Here is a 20,185-nt window from a genome sequence, read left to right on the forward strand (position 1 = left end):
CAGTGTTTGTGAATGCTGTACAGTGTTTGTGAATGCTGTACAGTGTTTGTGAATGCTGTACAGTGTTTGTGAATGCGGTACAGTGTTTGTGAATGCGGTACAGTGTTTGCGAATGCGGTACAGTGTTTGCGAATGCGGTACAGTGTTTGCGAATGCGGTATACAGTAGTGTTTGCGAATGCGGTGTACAGTGTTTGTGAATGCGGTATACAGTAGTGTTTGTGAATGCGGTACAGTGTTTGTGAATGCGGTACAGTGTTTGTGAATGCGGTACAGTGTTTGTGAATGCGGTACAGTGTTTGTGAATGCGGTACAGTGTTTGTGAATGCGGTACAGTGTTTGTGAATGCGGTATAGTGTTTGTGAATACGGTATAGTGTTTGTGAATACGGTATAGTGTTTGTGAATGCGGTATACAGTAGTGTTTGTGAATGCGGTATACAGTAGTGTTTGTGAATGCGATACAGTGTTTGTAAAAGCGGTACAGTGTTTGTGAATGCGGTATACAGTAGTGTTTGTGAATGCGGTACAGTGTTTGTGAGTGCGGTACAGTGTTTGTGAGTGCGGTACAGTGTTTGTGAATGCGGTACAGTGTTTGTGAATACGGTATAATGTTTGTGAATACGGTATAGTGTTTGTGAATGCGGTATACAGGAGTAGTGTTTGTGAATGCGGTACAGTGTTTGTAAAAGCGGTACAGTGTTTGTGAATGCGGTATACAGTGTTTGTGAATGCGGTATACAGTAGTGTTTGTGAATGCGGTACAGTGTTTGTGAGTGCAGTACAGTGTTTGTGAGTGCGGTACAGTGTTTGCGAGTGCGGTACAGTGTTTGCGAGTGCGGTACAGTGTTTGCGAATGCTGTACAGTGTTTGTGAATGCTGTACAGTGTTTGTGAATGCTGTACAGTGTTTGTGAATGCTGTACAGTGTTTGTGAATGCGGTACAGTGTTTGTGAGTGCGATACAGTGTTTGTGAATGCGGTACAGTGTTTGTGAGTGCGGTACAGTGTTTGTGAGTGCGGTACAGTGTTTGTGAGTGCGGTACAGTGTTTGCAAGTGCGGTACAGTGTTTGAAAAACTTTACAGTTTTTAAGAACACAGTAGGCCTACCTTACTCACTCACTAGTTTTAAAACATTGACACGTGTAGTCAAGCGTGACATTTTAAAATGTTTTTATTCGTACATAACTAGTTAGCCATAGACACAACACATCAATCAAACTGACATCAATGTTTCTATTCATAATTCACGTAAAACATGTCTTGGCAATCCTTAGCAGTCACGAAATTTACAACATACTAGCTTTTGAGTTGTTAATTATCAAATTTAAATTTTACAAAATTTAAACACATCTAAAGTAAGCACATTTCCCGGCAATTACAGGATGGGGAATAAAATCATGCTTTCAAAAGTTTTGTGTAAAGCTACAGTATCTAGTGTATCAAACTCTGTAACAAAACAATGTTATATGCCCATATATAGACATATCACTACCATATTTAAGCATATCATTACCATATTTGGGCACATCACACTTTTTTTTGTCAAACTAGTTTGATAGTGTGTAGGCAGAGCTTAAGGCTTAGGTTTTGGTGCCGACAAAAATACAGGACTATCTTGTGCAGTTAATTTACAAAATATTTTCAGCAGTTATTATAGTTACACAGCCCCTTGCGAAACTCTGGAGGTTACACAAACTAGGCAGTATAGAATACTCTGCTGATGACGTTTTGCTCATTAAGTTATAGGTTTACATGGTTTTAACATACAGTAGTGGTTCATTAAGTATGAATTATTTATATTTTTGGCCTAGTAGTTCTCAAGAAAATGCAATTTCAGTGTACTTGTTACTGTACTTTAAGACTGCTCACCAGCTTTCGAAAATTCTGTCCTATCTTTTAACATTAGCAGGTCTGAAAATAATACTAAAAAGTGGTCCAGAATTGGAATCATGGTCTGGATTGCCTCCAAAATTTAATGGAGTGTTCTTTGACCACATATCTATCTATTATTTTCATTTTGGTAAAGATCTTGCAATAACTTTTTGATTAATCCTGCTAACAAACAGACACACGCGACCGATTATATATACCTCCTTGTCGGAGGTAAACAAACTAAAAAATAAAGCAAGGCATATAGTTTTTTAAACTTTGTTTTTTATAATCTTGAAATTTGGTTTAGCTACAAAACTACAACCAACAAACATATTGATTAGCTGATCAATTTCAATATTTCGTCTGTACCATTTGATAAATGCGTATCAATAAAGTTGGTATTGTATGGCATTTGGCAATGCTACACCGGTAAAAAATTTCTCTGCATTTCACACAGGATAAATCAGATATGATCACATGCTTTGAGGAGTTATTGATTTTTCTCTCAGATTTTCTCATCCTCACATACTTAGTATTTTTAACAGTGATGTAGTTTGAGTTTCTTGACAGCATAAACTCTACCTGATTGATGGTGACAGTTGAATACATATTTTTGTTTAGTATGTATATTATATTATACTGTGTTGACAGCACATTTAACCTGTAAAATTTATGGCTGCATTTTACTTAAAATTTGAAAATAGAATCCTAGCTTAGGCTTATATATCAGTGTTTGTTACTTTACCTGTGGGAAATTCCCTAAAATAACCATTAGAGTTCAAACTAGATTTATTTGAGAATAAAACTTCATTATCAATTACTTTTAATACCTATCTGACATTCCCTAAAATAAGTGTTAGAATCTTAGCATAGGATAACTAATGCTGACCTTTCTTACTTTGCCATACCAAATTAACCTACAATAAATGCATAGTAGATGAAGTATTACTTTTTTTAATAGGCTTTATTATTTAAGATGGTCATTACAAACAATAATCAACAATTAATATAAGACCATCTTAGGGATCAAAATTAGAAATAAAAGTTATAAAAATAGTAATAATAATTAAAACAAAATAAGAACGGTACCGTATAAATATACACATACAACACATAAAATTAAATAAATTATACAGTGCGCAACATAATTAGTAGGTTTGGTAACAAGATAAATAAAAGGTTTTCATATGCTTTCTAAATGAGTTTACAGTATTTAAATGAATTATGGTAGTTGTATCTAGGTTATTCCAATACGTTGGTCCTAAGGATCAATTAATTGCCACAACCCGTATCACTTATAATGTTGAGAGATTTTGTGACTTGGTTATTTTATTTTAGCAATTATGAAATTAAAAATAATGTAGAAATCTGTAGAAAGATTGCAAAGTTATAACATGTCAATCAGATATTAATTATTTATTCATATTTTATTCATTTATTTTAAGTTTTATGTGAGTGTTTGTAAGCTAGAATGGCAGGTTAATCTACCAAGTCAGGACAGGTGTGTTTAACACGGAGTTGCATTCCTAAAATTATACGATATCTTGTTGACAAACATGTGATGATTATGTACAGTATTGTACATAAATAATTTACAAACATTATTTATATATAATCATAAATAGAGAAAATTGCGATTAGGTCATAATATATTTATTTTCCTTCAAAAAATATAAATAAATGCACATTTAAATGAATCAAAGATACAGTTTATTATAGGCAGTGTTTCAGGACAATAGATAAGGGAGAATTTAATTTAACATAATGTAGTGATGATATAATATTTATTGTCGAAAAACAACATGGTAAAAATTTGATTGGTTGAATTTAACATACAATAGAAACATATGAATACAATTATATAAAGAATTATAACCAGTGATTCTAAAGTGATCTTTCACAATTATTATTAAATACATGGAATGACATGTATGGTATTTTTACTTGAACCATGGAGAAATAAGCTTGAACGAACTACATGTTCCACTCATCTGATTTGAATTTATTTGGAAAATCATTATAAAAAATACAAAGTGATAACATTTAATTACTGACATTACAAATAATCTTTTAAGACGGCCAGATAATACATCTGCAAAACTAGCTTTAGGGGAAGATACCAAGAAATTGAAAAGACCGGTTGGAAGATGATTTGAAAACAATATTAAATTACACTGGGGCCCACTTGAGACACACCAGGCCCACGATGGGAATAAATGGCACAAAATAGTAGAACGCACTACAGTATGTCTTTTTTATTTGTTTTTTTATTTTATTTATTTATACTGGGTACAGTAACCTTCAGTCAAAGACTGGTCTCCTAGAGTTATGATCAGTGGCTTTTTGTGTACTAGTACACCAGGGTAACCCCCCTAGTCCTTATCCGAGACGACTTGTTCTACCACCAGAACCATGGAGCGAGTGAGCGTAATTATGGTTCCACTGTCTTAGCTCGGGCACTAACTCACAACAACTAACGACAATGACGCATTTTGATACATTATATTCATTTATTGCAAATAATACATTTTATAATCGATTTTCCAGGATATTCCAAGAAGCTTATTTCCATTGAAATCACTTTCTGTATTATCACTACCTTCTCAAAAGGAAAACTTGATATTATTATTGAATGAGATTATATTGTAGGTTGACATACAAAGCCAACATCCTGTAAATGTACGTTTGTCATGTACTTAACAGTTCAACACAGACTGACTTCATAACAAGCTACATCTCTGCTACATGTTCAATTTATTATCTTGTTATCTTACGATAGCTACCGTCACCGTTTATGCGATTCTAGTTTGCAAAGCTGTTGCAAAACTAGGTCAAATATAAAAATTACAATACATGAGGTATTTAATATTAATCGTTTGTTTCCTCTTTATTAGAATGATATTTGAAAAGTATGTCACTGAGAGGTAAACATCTTTATTGTCATTTTTATATTCAAATATTTTCATTTTATTCATATCAACAACCTATTGTTATTAATTTTAATCTCATTATCAACACAGTTATTGTTAACAATATGATAATTATCATTCCAGTTGAATGAACCCCTATGTTGAGACACCTATTAAGGGGACACTTTCCCATAAAACAAATGAGTGGCAATGTATATTTTAACATAGCCTACCCTATTAAGGGGACACTTTGTTCGGTTCCAACTGAGGGGTAAACATCTTAATTGTCATTTTTCAAATATTTTCATTTTATTCATATCAACAACATTAGCTTATTGTCATTATGTTATTAATTTTAATCTCATTATCAACACAATTATTGATAACAATATGAATATGATCATTACCCCCCTGTTGTGACATCCGTATTCAGCGTATACCACTATTAAGAAGAAACTGAAGTGAATGAGTGGCCAATGTATATTTTAACATAGCCTGCCTCTATTAAGGGGACACTTTCCCATAAAACAAATGAGTGGCAATGTATATTTTAACATAGCCTACCCTATTAAGGGGACACTTTGTTCGGTTCCAACTGAGGGGTAAACATCTTAATTGTCATTTTTCAAATATTTTCATTTTATTCATATCAACAACATTAGCTTATTGTCATTATGTTATTAATTTTAATCTCATTATCAACACAATTATTGATAACAATATGAATATGATCATTACCCCCCTGTTGTGACATCCGTATTCAGCGTATACCACTATTAAGAAGAAACTGAAGTGAATGAGTGGCCAATGTATATTTTAACATAGCCTGCCTCTATTAAGGGGACACTTTGCTGGATTCCTTAATAGGGGGTTCTACTGTGGTTACCATTTTAGTTATTAAAAACAAAATGTAAATCATTCATTGTGATTCTTAAGCTCTGTTTACACTATCAAACTAGTTTGACAAAAAAGGTGTGATGTGCCCAAATATGGTATTGATATTTTCAAATATGGTAATGATATGACATCATCATGTCCATATATGGGCACATGACATTTTTATCACATAAAGTTTGATACTGTAAACAGAGCGTTATTAAAATATTTTGTTTCCATTATGATAAAGTTTATTACAATTATTTTTGCAGTTACATATTACAGTTTATTATTGTTACAACAGTTTTATGTCTTTTCAAATCTAATCTAATTTTTGTTCTCATCTTTATCTGCTCTTACAATTTGTGGCTCATTTAAATTTACTAATAATAGATCCATCATAGCATTCTCAGTTGTCTCATTTTTCTTTTCTAGATCTATAAGGACAAATTAGAACTGTCCTTCATTTGTTATTATTTTTGAATTTCCACTCATACACATATTTCATCTTGACGTACAGAGTTTTTACATTAATAGGTTTTCCCTGTGATTGTATTGTAATCTCAATCTAAAGAGTTATTAATTAAGGAATAATAAATAATTCATTTACAAAAGTAGAAATATTTAGGTTGAAGATAGTTGTGGTATTAATCACTTTATTGCAATCAAATTATTTAAGTATACACTTCTTTTTTACTGCAGAAATTTTCTTTTTCATTTTGCATATTTTTTTGGTAATTTGCTTATTCCTTTAATAAGCAAAATGTACCATTTTAAAAAAAATAAGAAAAGTTATGGTTATTATCAGTAGGAACGCATACTCTACTTTATTGTATTATCTAAATATTTCCCTTTAAAATATCAATTCATTTCTATTTCTGCCGCCCGTTGAAGGGTCTTTATGCTTCATTTTGTAAACAGAATTGAAATTTTAATTTAGATATATTTGAGGCAATTTTCTACTGTGAAGAGAGTCTTGGCTTTTTAAGTAATATTACTTAGACTGTCAAATAGAAAAATTTGTTGAAAATTTTCTGTATTATTTCACATATGCTATAGACACCCTATTCATTGTAAACAGGTGTCATTATGGCCATTAATGAATATTCATAACCTATTCTCTAAATACAATTAGAACAAACGGTATTCTACTCATTTGTTTACGGTGATTATTACAGTACAAACTACATTACAATATTCACAGAAATTAAGAAGTATCTCATGTTTTCTCCCTAATTTATTATTAGCGCCTCTCACACGTACCTACAAATTGCAATAGCCTCTTAAATATACAGTAGTTCGTTAGTCGGTTTAAAACATCTAATTGGCACTATCTCTGATAATGAGAGGAGACGTTTAAATTGCTATTGCCCAATTTATTGAAACAGATAAAAAAAAACAACATTGTATAAATCGATATATTGAGTTGGACATCTAGATCCAACATACAAATTGTAGGAGTTTAGTAAAGGTTTTTAGTACTGTAGTGTAATGCCCTCAGGTAATGCAGTAGAGAGGCTTGTATGTAAAACGCATGTTATGCTGAGAATTTATGTTGTGTAAACATGCCCATAGTTCCTGCCTCAAAGCCTAGCTAACCTTACCTGGTTCTTTTGAAACTTGATAATGATTCACAAGTTTCCTTTACTGTTTACATGTATCAATAGGGACTTTACAAAACACGACGACAACAAACAAACAACATGTGCAGAGCTTAGCATGAAATTCCGTCGATAAAGTTGCCATTTTCCCGTTTACGGAGAACGAATAGAAATAATGTACATATAACCATAAAAATATACAGTTCAAATTACACTTAAACATGGAAATTTCAAAACTCTAAATAATATTTGAACTTCTAATTTAATAACTTTTTTATTGGGTTAAAATGGCTGTGTTAAAAGCAATACATTCTGCACGGCATTTGAATGCGAGGCTCCTAGCCAGGAAGGCCAGGCCTATGTTGTTCCACCAGAGCCAAGCGATTCAGAAGGGCCCCAAGCTGCGAGGCAGGGAAGGGAGAGAGATACTACCGGTCGCACAAGGGTACGTAACTAATAAAATGGCTATGTTTCGTAAAGTCCCTAATGTCCAGCAGAGACTGCTCTAGTGCACATTGATTTATTTCTGAATTCTCCAATTGGTAAAAAAAGTTTAAATTAGTCATAACATTATTTTAGTGTACTGAATATTAATAGTTTGTATGGTGCGGCATATATATTGAAATGTAGATGAATAAGAATATTTATATAAACCAAAAATATATTTTTAGAAAGGATTACAGAAAACAAATAAAAAAACAAATTGCATTATTAAAAGTAACAAATTCAAGATGATGGTTGAAGAATAATTGTGCTATTATTATTTTAAAATGTTTAAAAAAGGAACAGAATATAAAAGAATTTTACATTAAGTCAAAAGAAATTGATGTTGATATTGAATCTCATGTTATGCATTATTTCTTTTTGAATGTATACTATGAATACTGAATAAATAACCTAGTCAACAAGAAATAAAAAGTTTAAATTAAAATGAACTAAATTTTACTTTATAATACAGTAGAACCCCTTGTTTGTTCTCAGTTTTTCTATAAATTGTATTTTTTGCACATTTTGGTTTTGGCTCTTCATCGGCACCCAATCAGAGTATTGGCTTTATTGTATTAAGAGAGTATTGGCTGCAAATGGATCAACACACCAAGACATGTTTGGGGCCCAATACATGTTTGGGGCCCAACACATGTTTGGGGCCCAACACATGTTTGGGGCCCAACACATGTTTGGGGCCCAACAAAGTGTCCCTTTCAATAATACAGTAGAGAACCCCCTTGTTTTTCCTCAGTTTTGCACATTTTGTTTTTGATGCTTCACCGAATTAGAGTATTGGCTTTGTGGCATTCGCTGCAAATGGATCAACATACCAAGACACATTTGATGCCTAAAAGTGTCCTCTTAAAATATGTATCTTCTGAATAGAGTTTGGCTGTAGTATTAAAACACACTGTACCACAGGTTGCTCCTTCAAGTTCATTTCGTGGGGAAGTGTCCACAGAATAGAGGTGTCGCAAAGGAGTGATTTTATTGTGGTAGTACCATATTTTTCTGTACTTTGTCTCATTTTTTCGTACAATCAAAACATGGACTGTTATTACCAATTTAACTTTCATTCCAACACGTAATTTTAGAAATTATTTTTAGAACAACATGTAATTGGTTATTTGAAATATGTCTCATATTTACTGGCAAAAAAATGAAGGCAACTTAATCACAGGCTGATAACCCATAACTTGCTGGCAGCATATTATTCCCATGACATGTCGCATTCGATACTAAAGATGTGATGTACACATTAATGTATAACTATTCTAATTGATGTTCACGTTTCAAGTTTTTTATGCACACAACATAATAAAACAGTGCAAGAAAGTGGTACTACAAAAATCATCTCACACTACAAATAAATAGAAAAATATAAATATATATTTGAATAAATTGAACACTAACAGAAGTATAACATGTATAAAAATAGGGGGAAAAGTAACCAATGACGAGAAAGAGACCAACCGGTAACAATGTGCCTCTAGAGAGGTCTATAATTACATAGTATTAATTAATTTTTAATTTTGTTTATATATAAATACGTCAGGCACAGAACATTAATTCTAAACCGCTCGGTGATATACTGAAATTTAATTAATTTGAAATGAAATCCGAGAATGAGAAAAAGTCACCCAACTAAGATTTGAACCCGGAACCTTCTACTTGATATGCAGATGCCTTAACCATTAGACCACTGGGGCTTTAATGGTATTGTTCAAACTCGGTTGGATAGCGACTCTTTAACACTCAGCATGGTACGGCGGAACAGCACTAGTCCCTTAATTGTGCACGCCAGAGATCAAATTGATACAGCAGGCAAAGAACATTAATTCTAAACTGCCTGGTGATATACTAAAATTTAATTAATTAATTTGAAATGATAAAGATGAGGAAATTTGTGAGAATGAGAATATTGATATATAGATTTATGTTTTTCGTTGGAAAATTTCCACAAGTTGTGGATTTGTGACTGTTTGCTATTTATAGATAAATATTAATGATACGTTAAATACAATGTACATTACAACATTATATTCATTATGTACGCAATGATTCGTTACATTTATAATGATTATGTGTTTATTTGTTTGAATGTCATCGTAAAATGTGTTTTCTTCAAAAGTTCAAAAGTACATACTTTACTTTACCAAGAAGAACTTACAGGCATGAGACAACACAGAAAAAAAGGTGTATAATTGCAATAAATAATTAAAGTTAAATAAGATAGATCAGCCATATTACAGGGGTTGCTATTAACACTTTGACTGCCAGAGGTTTTTCCAGTTAGAAACTGCCACCGCCAGCGTTTTTAGCCCAATTCGATGTTTTTATTAAAGCTGATTGAAACTATGTTTGTGATCTGATTTACATGTAATTTAGACTAAAATAATCATAAAGATTTTAGCTTTACAATGGTACCAAGAACGATTTTCAAATCGCAATATGTAAATCGTAATAGTAAAATGAAAGTAACCAACTTTTTTAGTTTTTCGTAGTTTCGCGCAAGAAAGTCGAGATATTCGCAATTTTGTGCAAGACATCACAATATGAAAATATCGCCCGGTGAGATCAACAAACAACGAAAAAGTAACTTACACGGCACCGATAGGCCTATAAAAACAAGTTATCACTATCGAAATATGTATTACATTTTATAAATCATAAATCTTACATCAATGTTTTCGCCAAAATCCACATAGTAAAGACACCAGGCCTAGTTAACTAGGCCTAAATTTGGTCCGGAGCCGTTTTACGACTAGGCCTAGGCTAGCCTAGTACTACGTACTAGCCTACTAGCTAGTAAACTGATGATAATGTTCATACCATTTCTAAACAAGTTTGTTTCGTTAAACTCGGCCACTTACAGTGAAACACCAAAGCAAGGGTATACATACAATAATAAAATTAAAGACTTCATATTGAAAATGAATCCATTATTTTTTATTCAGAGATAACAAACAAACATGCCAATCCGCAAAAGCCTTTGTAATGCTTCGTCGGCATAGCTAGCGCGCGACCGATACACAATGCGCCAAACCATCGCTGTACGCGCTACTGTGATGCACGGTGTATGTTATTTCGACAGGTACCATTTTGACAATCGTTCGTAACCAGATTAGTTACTTTCAAAAAGTAAAATATTGACGGTCCAGACCGAATACAGTGTCCATATTTATAGTATATACCAATAATTAACCTATCTACCGGATTTTCGTAAAAAAAACGTGAAACACGAAGGTCTTCGTGTTTGGCAGTCAAGCGTTGTGTTTCCAAAAACGAAGATCTTCGTGTTTGGCAGTCAAGGTGTTAAGAATACCAATGTACCATTCATGCTAAAAATAGCATAAAATAGAATATGTATATCATATTAGCTGTTGCAAACTGACACATATAAATTGGAGTTTAAACTTTAATCTGGCAAATTCTAAAAATATCAAGAGTTATGTTTCAGAAGCATCATTGAACCACTCTCAAGATCGATTAAATAAAAAAATAATAATTAAAAGCACTGATTATAAAAAACATCTTAGTACATTATATAATAGTGACAAGGTTTATAAATGTACAATACATAAATATTTGTCTCTAGGTCTAAACAAGAGATTGGTAATTTTTAAGATTGAATTTTTTTTTATGTCTTTGGATAATAAATTTACCGCTTTAGGCGCGACTCTGGATGTATGTTTATGAAAGCAAGCTTTTATACATTTTTTTTATTGTAATGTTAGCCTTGGTACAGTATTAGCATCAATCTATTCTAATTATTGTTTTGCTGCTTGGGGTAGAAACATGAACTACAGTAAAGACATATGTCAGACGCCGATTTAGACAGCCATTTTGTTTCAGCTTTGGTAATGCTATTGTTGAATGTCAGACAAGATAGGAGGAAAAATGTCCAAATTATTCTTCTTCAGTTACTGCAGCAATAACTACATTTTGTTTAAGCTAATTATGCAGTTTTTTAGCAAGCTTTTTTTGAGTAATCATACATTGCAGTGACTGCCTCATACTACATTGAAACAAATCACACATTACTGCAGTAAAAACAGTAACTGCAGTAGAATAATTTAACATGATCTCTTTAAAAAAAAAACCTTTTTTTAAAGAGATCAAAAAAAAAAATACTGAAGGCTTTCATTATTAATTCATAAATAGAGAGATGGTAATGTGTGGTTAATTAATTAAGTTCATATTTAAAGTTTATGTGGGAGCAATCATTCATTAAGTTCATTTAAATTCATCAACAATGGTCATAAAAAGTATCATTTTTAAAAATGTATTAAAAACATGGAAAAAACTGAATAAAATGACTTTTTAATAGTTACTCACTCCCACAAAAAAAAATCATTTATAAAAAAAAGGACAGAATAAATAGGTACATTATAACCGGTTCTCTGACAAAATGGGCTCCTATTTGGCTATTATTTGTTCTTATTTAACTTACATGGTTTTTTTTTTATATCCAATCATTATAATGAGTTTTGTTTATAGCAATAACACTTTAATAAGTTTAAAATGTCATGGAAATTGAGTCATAAGGAATGTAGTTTAAAATGCTATAATTATCGTAGTTAATACATTTGTAGGATTAACTGAAAGTTTATAGTATGAAGTAATAATAATTTGCTTGGTTGCTTTCATATTCTTGCTTTTTATCATGTTGCACTTTGAGTCGTCAATATATGCATTAGACCAGAATATCCACAAGCGAATTTATGTTTCAACTCACCGTAGTATTAAAGTTTGTCTTTTATAGATTAGAAATTAGGAGATTCTTTTTGATAATGAGAATTTTGAAATCCATCATAATTAAATTTGAAGAATACTTGCTAGTATTAGCTAATTTTGAACAAATACATCTGCAATTGTGTTGTTATAGTATGGAAAACAAGAAGTAAAATAATTAATTAATTTATCCAATTTAATATCGAAACAGAATAGGAAAGTGTATACAATCAATAAAAATAGAATTTATATATATTAATGGTGATTCAGTGCATGACTTTAGGGCATAATGTTCTTCTAGAACCAAGCATTATAATACTTTAGAGACTGTATTTTTAACACTAAAAGCTGGAATTTGAAATCTCAAATTTATAGTCTCATAAATGTAGGAAAGAAATTTTGTGTAATATAGTAGTTGATCAAATTTATTTTTCCAAATGTTTCAATAAATTGATTCAAGTACTGAACACTTACCTGGTACACATAATATTTTAAAAAATGAATATAATATTTAAACGGTACATTTTCTTCGGAAAACTTGTTTTTCCTTAAAATATATTTTATAGATATTTTTGTAATTCTGTATCTAACAAGACATACTGTAGACAGGCTTAAGATAGGATCCTTGCCAGAGCTTTTTAGAAAGCTGAAAAAAACTTGGTTAGGATTCGGCACCGTAACTCAACTGCACATCATTATAGATTCGAACATACGCTAACGTTGCAACGATCGGGCAGCCTTCGGCCCTCCTAAACATCCCTCTAGGCAATGGTTGGTAAAGACGATGATGGGCAAAGACGATGGTTTGTAAAATGCAATAGTGAATTTAAAACATTTAAAATTGATTGAGAATTGAACGTAAAAAACCTATAGACCCCTAGCCACAGTACCACACCACTAAGCCAGCAAACCAGAAAAATTGGTGTTAAACTTTGTACATGGGTTAATAAAATGTGCATGCATGAGCGATTCTGAATTGACCAATCAATTGTACAGTATTCATTCTTCCTAGTATCCCATGTTTTTCTACACTACCCCACCCTTTTACCCAACATCCGGGATCCAACCCTTGTCATGATTGATAACCATGCTTTATCTGTAATAAATTATATGATGAGTCATAAACACATCTTAATAAAAAAAACTGTCTTAACAATGTGGAGTTGTGGCTTGGTGGTTATGATGCTTGGCTACCACTCCAAGGGTCCTGGGTTCAAGTCCTGTCACACGTCAGGATTTTTTGTAAGGACAAAATTACAACTCCACTCCCAAATGATGATGGTTTGTAAAAGGCAATAGTGAATTAAAAAAAAATTTGATTGAGAATTGAACCTAAAAAACCTCAAGACCCCTAGCCGCAGTACAACACCACTTTGTTTATGTAGAGCATCTTGTGTATATGTTTGTCTTGTGAGCAATTGCTGGATGGATCACCCTCATTAAATATGGTGTAAAAAAAAAAACATTCATTTTGACAACACAGTAGAGCCAGTGTCCCCTTAATAGAATAGAATGAACCATATTGGCGTTCATTTACAGAAATGTAGGGCAAAGGTTGTATTGTTTTTAATCAAAGCTTTGTTGTCCTAAGTTTAAAGATATATTGTCCCCCTAAAAAAATATTTTTTTTAATTTTTTTGTTGAATATGTTATTTTAATGTCACATAATAGTTATTCACTCTCACAAAAAATTGGGTCTGAAAAAAATTTATTTACCTGAAAAAAATGTAATTTAAAGCAAAAAATGGTCAAATTGTCTGGAAGACAATGAGTTTTTGAGTAATTTAACTGTTTATTTTGTCTTTTTATAGGTGAAATAATTTTTTTCCCCCGTTTTTTTTTCTTATGGAAGTGAACAACTTCATTAAAACTGCAAAATGGCCTATTCAAAGTCCGATTTTAAAAATCTTTATTTTTCATGATTTTGGGGGACAATACATCTTTAAACTTTACTTTATCTAATTTATGATAAGAAATATTGGATGATGTGAACATATAGAAGCGGTTTGTGGAAAACAAAAGGATTATTATCTCATCTACTACTAATAACAATGCATCTCAATTGCTGTTGATAACTCACTCACTGTTCTTATCCATCCTAAGGATTAAGTGTAAAGCTTGATATATGAATGTGGCAATATTATTATTGTCATGTACTGAAAAAATGCCAAGTTTGATCCAGTGAAATATAAGTACTAATACTAGCATCTGATTTAAAATTGGTTTTGATAGATAGGTTTGGTTTCTATATTGTAAGCTATTTTAAAAGTCAAAATCTGAGATATTAAAGCATGGGTTTGATATATATTCAAAATGACTATACTTAGGATACAGTATTTCTTTCTACTTGAAAAATCTAAATTTGAGATATTAAAGCATGGGTTTGATATATTCAAAATGACTGGTTTAGTTACTATTTCCAGTATTTCCGCTTACTTTAAAAAGTCAAAATCTGAGATATTAACGCATGGGTTTGATATATATTCAAATTGAATGATTATAGCTACTATTTACAGAATTTACTTTAAGAAGTCCAAATTTGAGATATTAGTATTAAATGGGAATAACATGCAACTTGCAGCCTATTGGGCTAAATTGCGCACAGGTGAGGACGACACATACCTCAAATTTCTACTCCCAAAGGGTGTCGAGTGCTGCCACCAAATGGTGCCCGTTTGAAGAAAGTTCTTTTAAAGTGCACACGAGCTGGATGTGTACACTGGACCTCCAGTTTTAAGTCCTTATCTGAGAAGACTTGTTCTACCACCAGAACAATGGACGAAGAGTGATTAGAACCTGTGCCAATTGTATAGCTACAGTTTGCGGCGACTCCCCTGCCTTGGCCAATCGACTCGACTTAAAGCATGTGTTTGATATATACAAAATTAACTGGTTACTATATATTACCAGCTACTTTAAAAGTCTATAAAAATATTCTTACTTATTCAAGTCTAAGTTAATAAACTGATGAGTAATATATTTTAAGTGACTGGTTTAGTTACTGTATCGCCAGTCATTTAAATGTCAGAATATTTGAATAATAATTTTTACATTTATTTTTAAAATATAAAGATAGATAATATATATGTATGTAAAATTTAATCGGCTACTTTTCAACAGCTTAATATAAAAACAGAAAATCAACTACTAGATTTTACCGCACATTTTTAGTGTAAAAGGATAATAAAACAGACATAATAAAATATGGTTGAGACAAGCGAGGCTATCCAGTGTAGGTAGTTACATACTTTGTGTTTAACATTCTGGCCCAATGAATTACATCCAGCATGTACTAGCTACTGCCAAGATATATAATAATATAACACCTAAATAAATTCCTGTCATTTGATTGGACAAATGTGGGTCACATGACATGCAATAGTACGCACTATTAAACGATCGTTTAATAGTACTTTTTTTTCGTATACGAAAAAAAAAGTCTTTATAAATATGACATTTAATATAATATTATTAAAAACCAAATGTTACTGTTTTAATCAACGTGAATGAAATGTAGGCCTTGACTAGGGCTACCTTTTATTTGAATGATTCAAATGACAGGAATCTATTTAGATGTTATACTGTAAAACAAATAATGTTTTATATTCGTGTAATGGTACAAATAATGGCATTTGGTGAATGATGAAAAGTTAAATATCGACTCGGCGTTGCCTCGTTGATACATAACCTTTCATCATTCACCTCGTGCCATTATTTGTACCATTACACTCATAAACATTCATTATTTGTATAATAGATATCTTAGATAGATATCTCTTTTTAAAACTTGATGTGGTTATAAATATTGTTGGTCTACTGCCCTCTATATCCTGAAACTTTTTAATTTCTGTACAGCAGTTGTGAAAATAATGTACAGTAAGCCTACCTGATATTGTTTGTCATTTTTTGAGGAAATTTTTTAATTTATTTGAATACAAAACAGTATTCCTGTGATTTTCAAAAATTAATAATACATCAGAACTTAATAATACAGTACAGTAAGAATGTAAGATCCCCCCAAATCATTTTGGCAATTTAAATGATTTTAGAATGATTCTTCTCGCTTCGTACTGCTATGCGGAACACGATGTGTTTGTGTTGAGTTCAGCCAAATAAGCTACTGGTAATAGAATAGCAAATGGTTGATTTGAAAGGAAAAAATTATAAATTTATATTCTTGAAAAAACAGATGAACTTCTTTGATGCGGAACCAAATTTGGCACGTGGGTGGCTGATGAGATTCATGTCATCCATTTCCCGTAACTTATATCTGAAACACATCAGTGTGTTGGTTTTAATTTCCCAATGCATATATACAGTATATGCATGAAATACTAGATCCTTTAAAAAAACTGATTATAATTTATAGATTCCAGCTGCTAGACCCAAAAAACGTCTGGGAAAAGAGTCTATTAGGACATGTCATGCTAAAATTACAAATCCCAAAGTATTTATGAGTCCCATTTGACTATAATACTGACTTTTGACTGTAATTCACTGTCAGATATTCTTTGAATTATTATCAAAACAGTCCATTAAAGTTTGTGTTTGTAATAGGATACTTCACACTTGAAATATCTAGGGTTATGAAGTGACCCCCAGACTTAGACCTTAGCAATAAAATTAACAAAAGTGACAGAAATTGAGTATTCACTTCTGTAACCAAAAAATAATATTTATTCACATATAAAAAGAGAAAAGAAACCCAAAAACCATTGTCTGACAGACAATTTAAGTATTTGTTGCTTTAAATTAAATTTTTTTCAGGTAAAATAACTATTATGTGACAATAAAATGACACATTCAAAAACAAATTTGAAATAAAAAATATTTGTCAATAAGCGAGCAGCGTTTTTTGTAAGAAATATTTCTTGTTTTGTCTTTATCCTTTAAATCCACAAGGTATTAATAATTCATCAGATCTGTAATAAATTGTCACTATTTATCACCTTGAGACGTTTTGGGACAATTTTCCCATGTATAATTTACCTTAATTTGCATACGAAATAAGCAAATAGATTACAATAAACTACAAGAAATTTAATACGGTGATTTTAAAGTACTGTAGGGATATTCGTTATTCATTTCTACATAAAAGGATACATGTTTCCTTGCTAAAGATTATGAAGAATATATTTGTTAGTCTATCCGTTTTATTCTTTATTTATTCTCATGTTTTTATAATTCAAGAAAAAAATAAAGATGTATTGTCCCCAAAAACATGAAAAATGAAGGTTAATTAAATCAGACTTTGTATATGTTATTTTGTAGTTTTAAATTACAGTTTTTCAGCTAAATACTTTTTTTTTCGATCCAATTTTTGGTCAAAGTGGATAACTATTATGTTACATTAAAATGGCATATTTAAAAAAAATTGTGTTAAGAATTATTTTTTAATGGGGACAATTAATACATCTTTAAAGAAAAGTTTTAAAAATGGAAAACCATACACAGTAGGTTGTTGGCAAGAGCGTTCACTGAAAAAAATTCATGAACGGGTCTCCCCAAATTATCCCAGCTAGGTCACCCACTCATGAACAATATGTTCTATAAAATATTTTTTTCAGTGTTAATCATTAATTATATTAAATTGTTACTTTTTCAATTTGTCGATATATTTAACTGAATAAACTGTACATGGCCACCTTAGAGGAGGTACCTTGACTCCTAGTGATAGGTTACGCAAAGGTCAGGGGTTAATGGATCTACCTATAGGCTACAATGCCAAGGTTACCCACCAGCTTGTATTGTCAATGACACTATTGCTGCTCAAAGAAATTTAATTGATTTATCATGTTATATCGAATCAGCTGATATCCAGTTATGATGCCATTACCGATTACTGTTTGTAATTATGGTAGTTAATAGATTGAATTTACTTACTGTGTACTGTTCTGTAGATGTACCCACGGCATACAGTAGAACTCCAATTTACCAAAGAATATAAGGTGTCCTCTTATAACAAGGTGTTGCCATACTAGTTTTGAAAAATCAGCCTAATTAACTATCCCACTAGTTCGCCTTAAATAGGTGTGTCCAAAGAATGGATTCTACTGTATACAGCATATACTGTACACACAGTGGTATATCTTAACAGCTCCCCTACACACATACCACTTTGGTATTTAGTTTTTCCAAAAATAAAAATCAATAAAAACACTATAATTTAGAACAGTTTCTTATTCAATAATGTATATACTACGAGTACACTACATATATTTTTGTGTTGTTACTGTAAAAGTTTAACAAAATATCAACTTGTGCTTTGTTACCTTTCCTACAGCAGTATATGGCATTTCAGTTGATAAAAATTATCAATTATTGATTGAATATGTTATTAATTACTGTTTTAATAATCACACCCCCAAAACAATGCTTAATCCTAATATAGTTACAGATAATATAGTCCTATAGCGAACTCCGGAAGTTTCTACTTTCGTTCTAAACTCCAGAAAGTGTTTTTATTACAGCATTAATTTACTATCTATTTATTTTTTCAGTTAATGTCAGTGGGAGCCCTGATCTGTGTTACGTCAACATCGTTCAACGGGGACAGCTACTTGTTGCTGCCAGCGGCGTGGCGCTTTAGAGTGTTCATCTTCACATCTGTCGTATCAATCCTAATAGCGTTTCTTTTACTTGTTATACACGCGTCAACGATTTCTCGTATGATGGCAATTGACTGGCTATCCTTGGTATGATAATCCAATTATTATATTATTGTTCGTTTTTTGTTGTTTTTTTTTTTCTGTGGTGACAGGTGTTTGTCTAATTTCATTTTTTTTTAGGTGAACTGTCAAAGTTTACCGATACCAAATATATGCACTGTCCTACTCGGTGACAATATATAGTTAACGATAGTCTTGTAATGTGTTTAAGGGTAGAGTTCATAATTCGTTATTCCCCAACAGCAAATCTATGCCATTCTCCTAGCATAAAGCCTAACTAAACTAAACTATCTTCTTATAAATGATTTTATATCTAGAACTTGGTTGACGGATCTGATGATAGTACTGTATTTGTAATATTTTGTGTCTTTTTATTTATTTTTATTTATTCTGTCTTTTTACTGAATGACACTTTCAGTACTAAAGCATTGATTTCCAAAGTAGTTTAGTAGAGAACGTTAATATAATATAAAATAATTCAAAGACAACTAACACACAGTAATTTACATTTGTACACACACATTTACAAAAAGGTAACTGTCTACAAAGCATACAGTATATATAAAACAAATGGAAGGAATTCAAGGTAAAAGATACTTAATAATATTTTGGATTGAATTTTTAAAAGTTGAAAGTGTCAAATTTATTTCTTTTTTATACTGGGTGATCCCATCAGTACATGTTATCAAACTAATACTATAGACCATCCCGACTCTTTTCGACCAACTGCTTTAATATGTCGTATGCTAAGAATGAGTACTGTACAACGATGGGCTACAACTCGGCAGTAAATTGACAAGGCATCACCTTACTTTGGTTTAGTTAGTATAGATATAAGTTTATTTATTATTTTATAGTAAATAGTACAAATATGTATAGAATTGTGAGAAAAAAAAACAACTTACCAAGGATAGATAGACCAAGTGCAGCAACAGGTTCCCAGCTGGGTGACCACACTAAACCAGATCATCATCTACTGATGACGGTTGCCATTGACGTAACACGTGTGCACTCTGAGATATTGCGTAGGAAGTG

At 31.6% G+C, this 20,185-nt stretch overlaps 1 protein-coding gene across 2 annotated transcripts in view; it reads left to right on the top strand.

The window, feature by feature from the left end:
- The window catches only part of LOC144850926 (uncharacterized), a 37,628-nt gene that overhangs the window by 7,686 nt on the left and 9,757 nt on the right, over positions 1 to 20,185 (top strand). For both annotated transcript variants that reach the window (XM_078708445.1, XM_078708446.1), the window contains exon 4: positions 18,983 to 19,177. In XM_078708445.1, the coding sequence (XP_078564571.1) occupies positions 18,983 to 19,177 (195 nt within the window). The remainder of the gene's footprint in view (positions 1 to 18,982; positions 19,178 to 20,185) is intronic.

This window comes from Antedon bifida, chromosome 8 (assembly GCF_963402885.1).
Source record: "Antedon bifida chromosome 8, ecAntBifi1.1, whole genome shotgun sequence".
NCBI lineage: Eukaryota > Metazoa > Echinodermata > Crinoidea > Comatulida > Antedonidae > Antedon > Antedon bifida.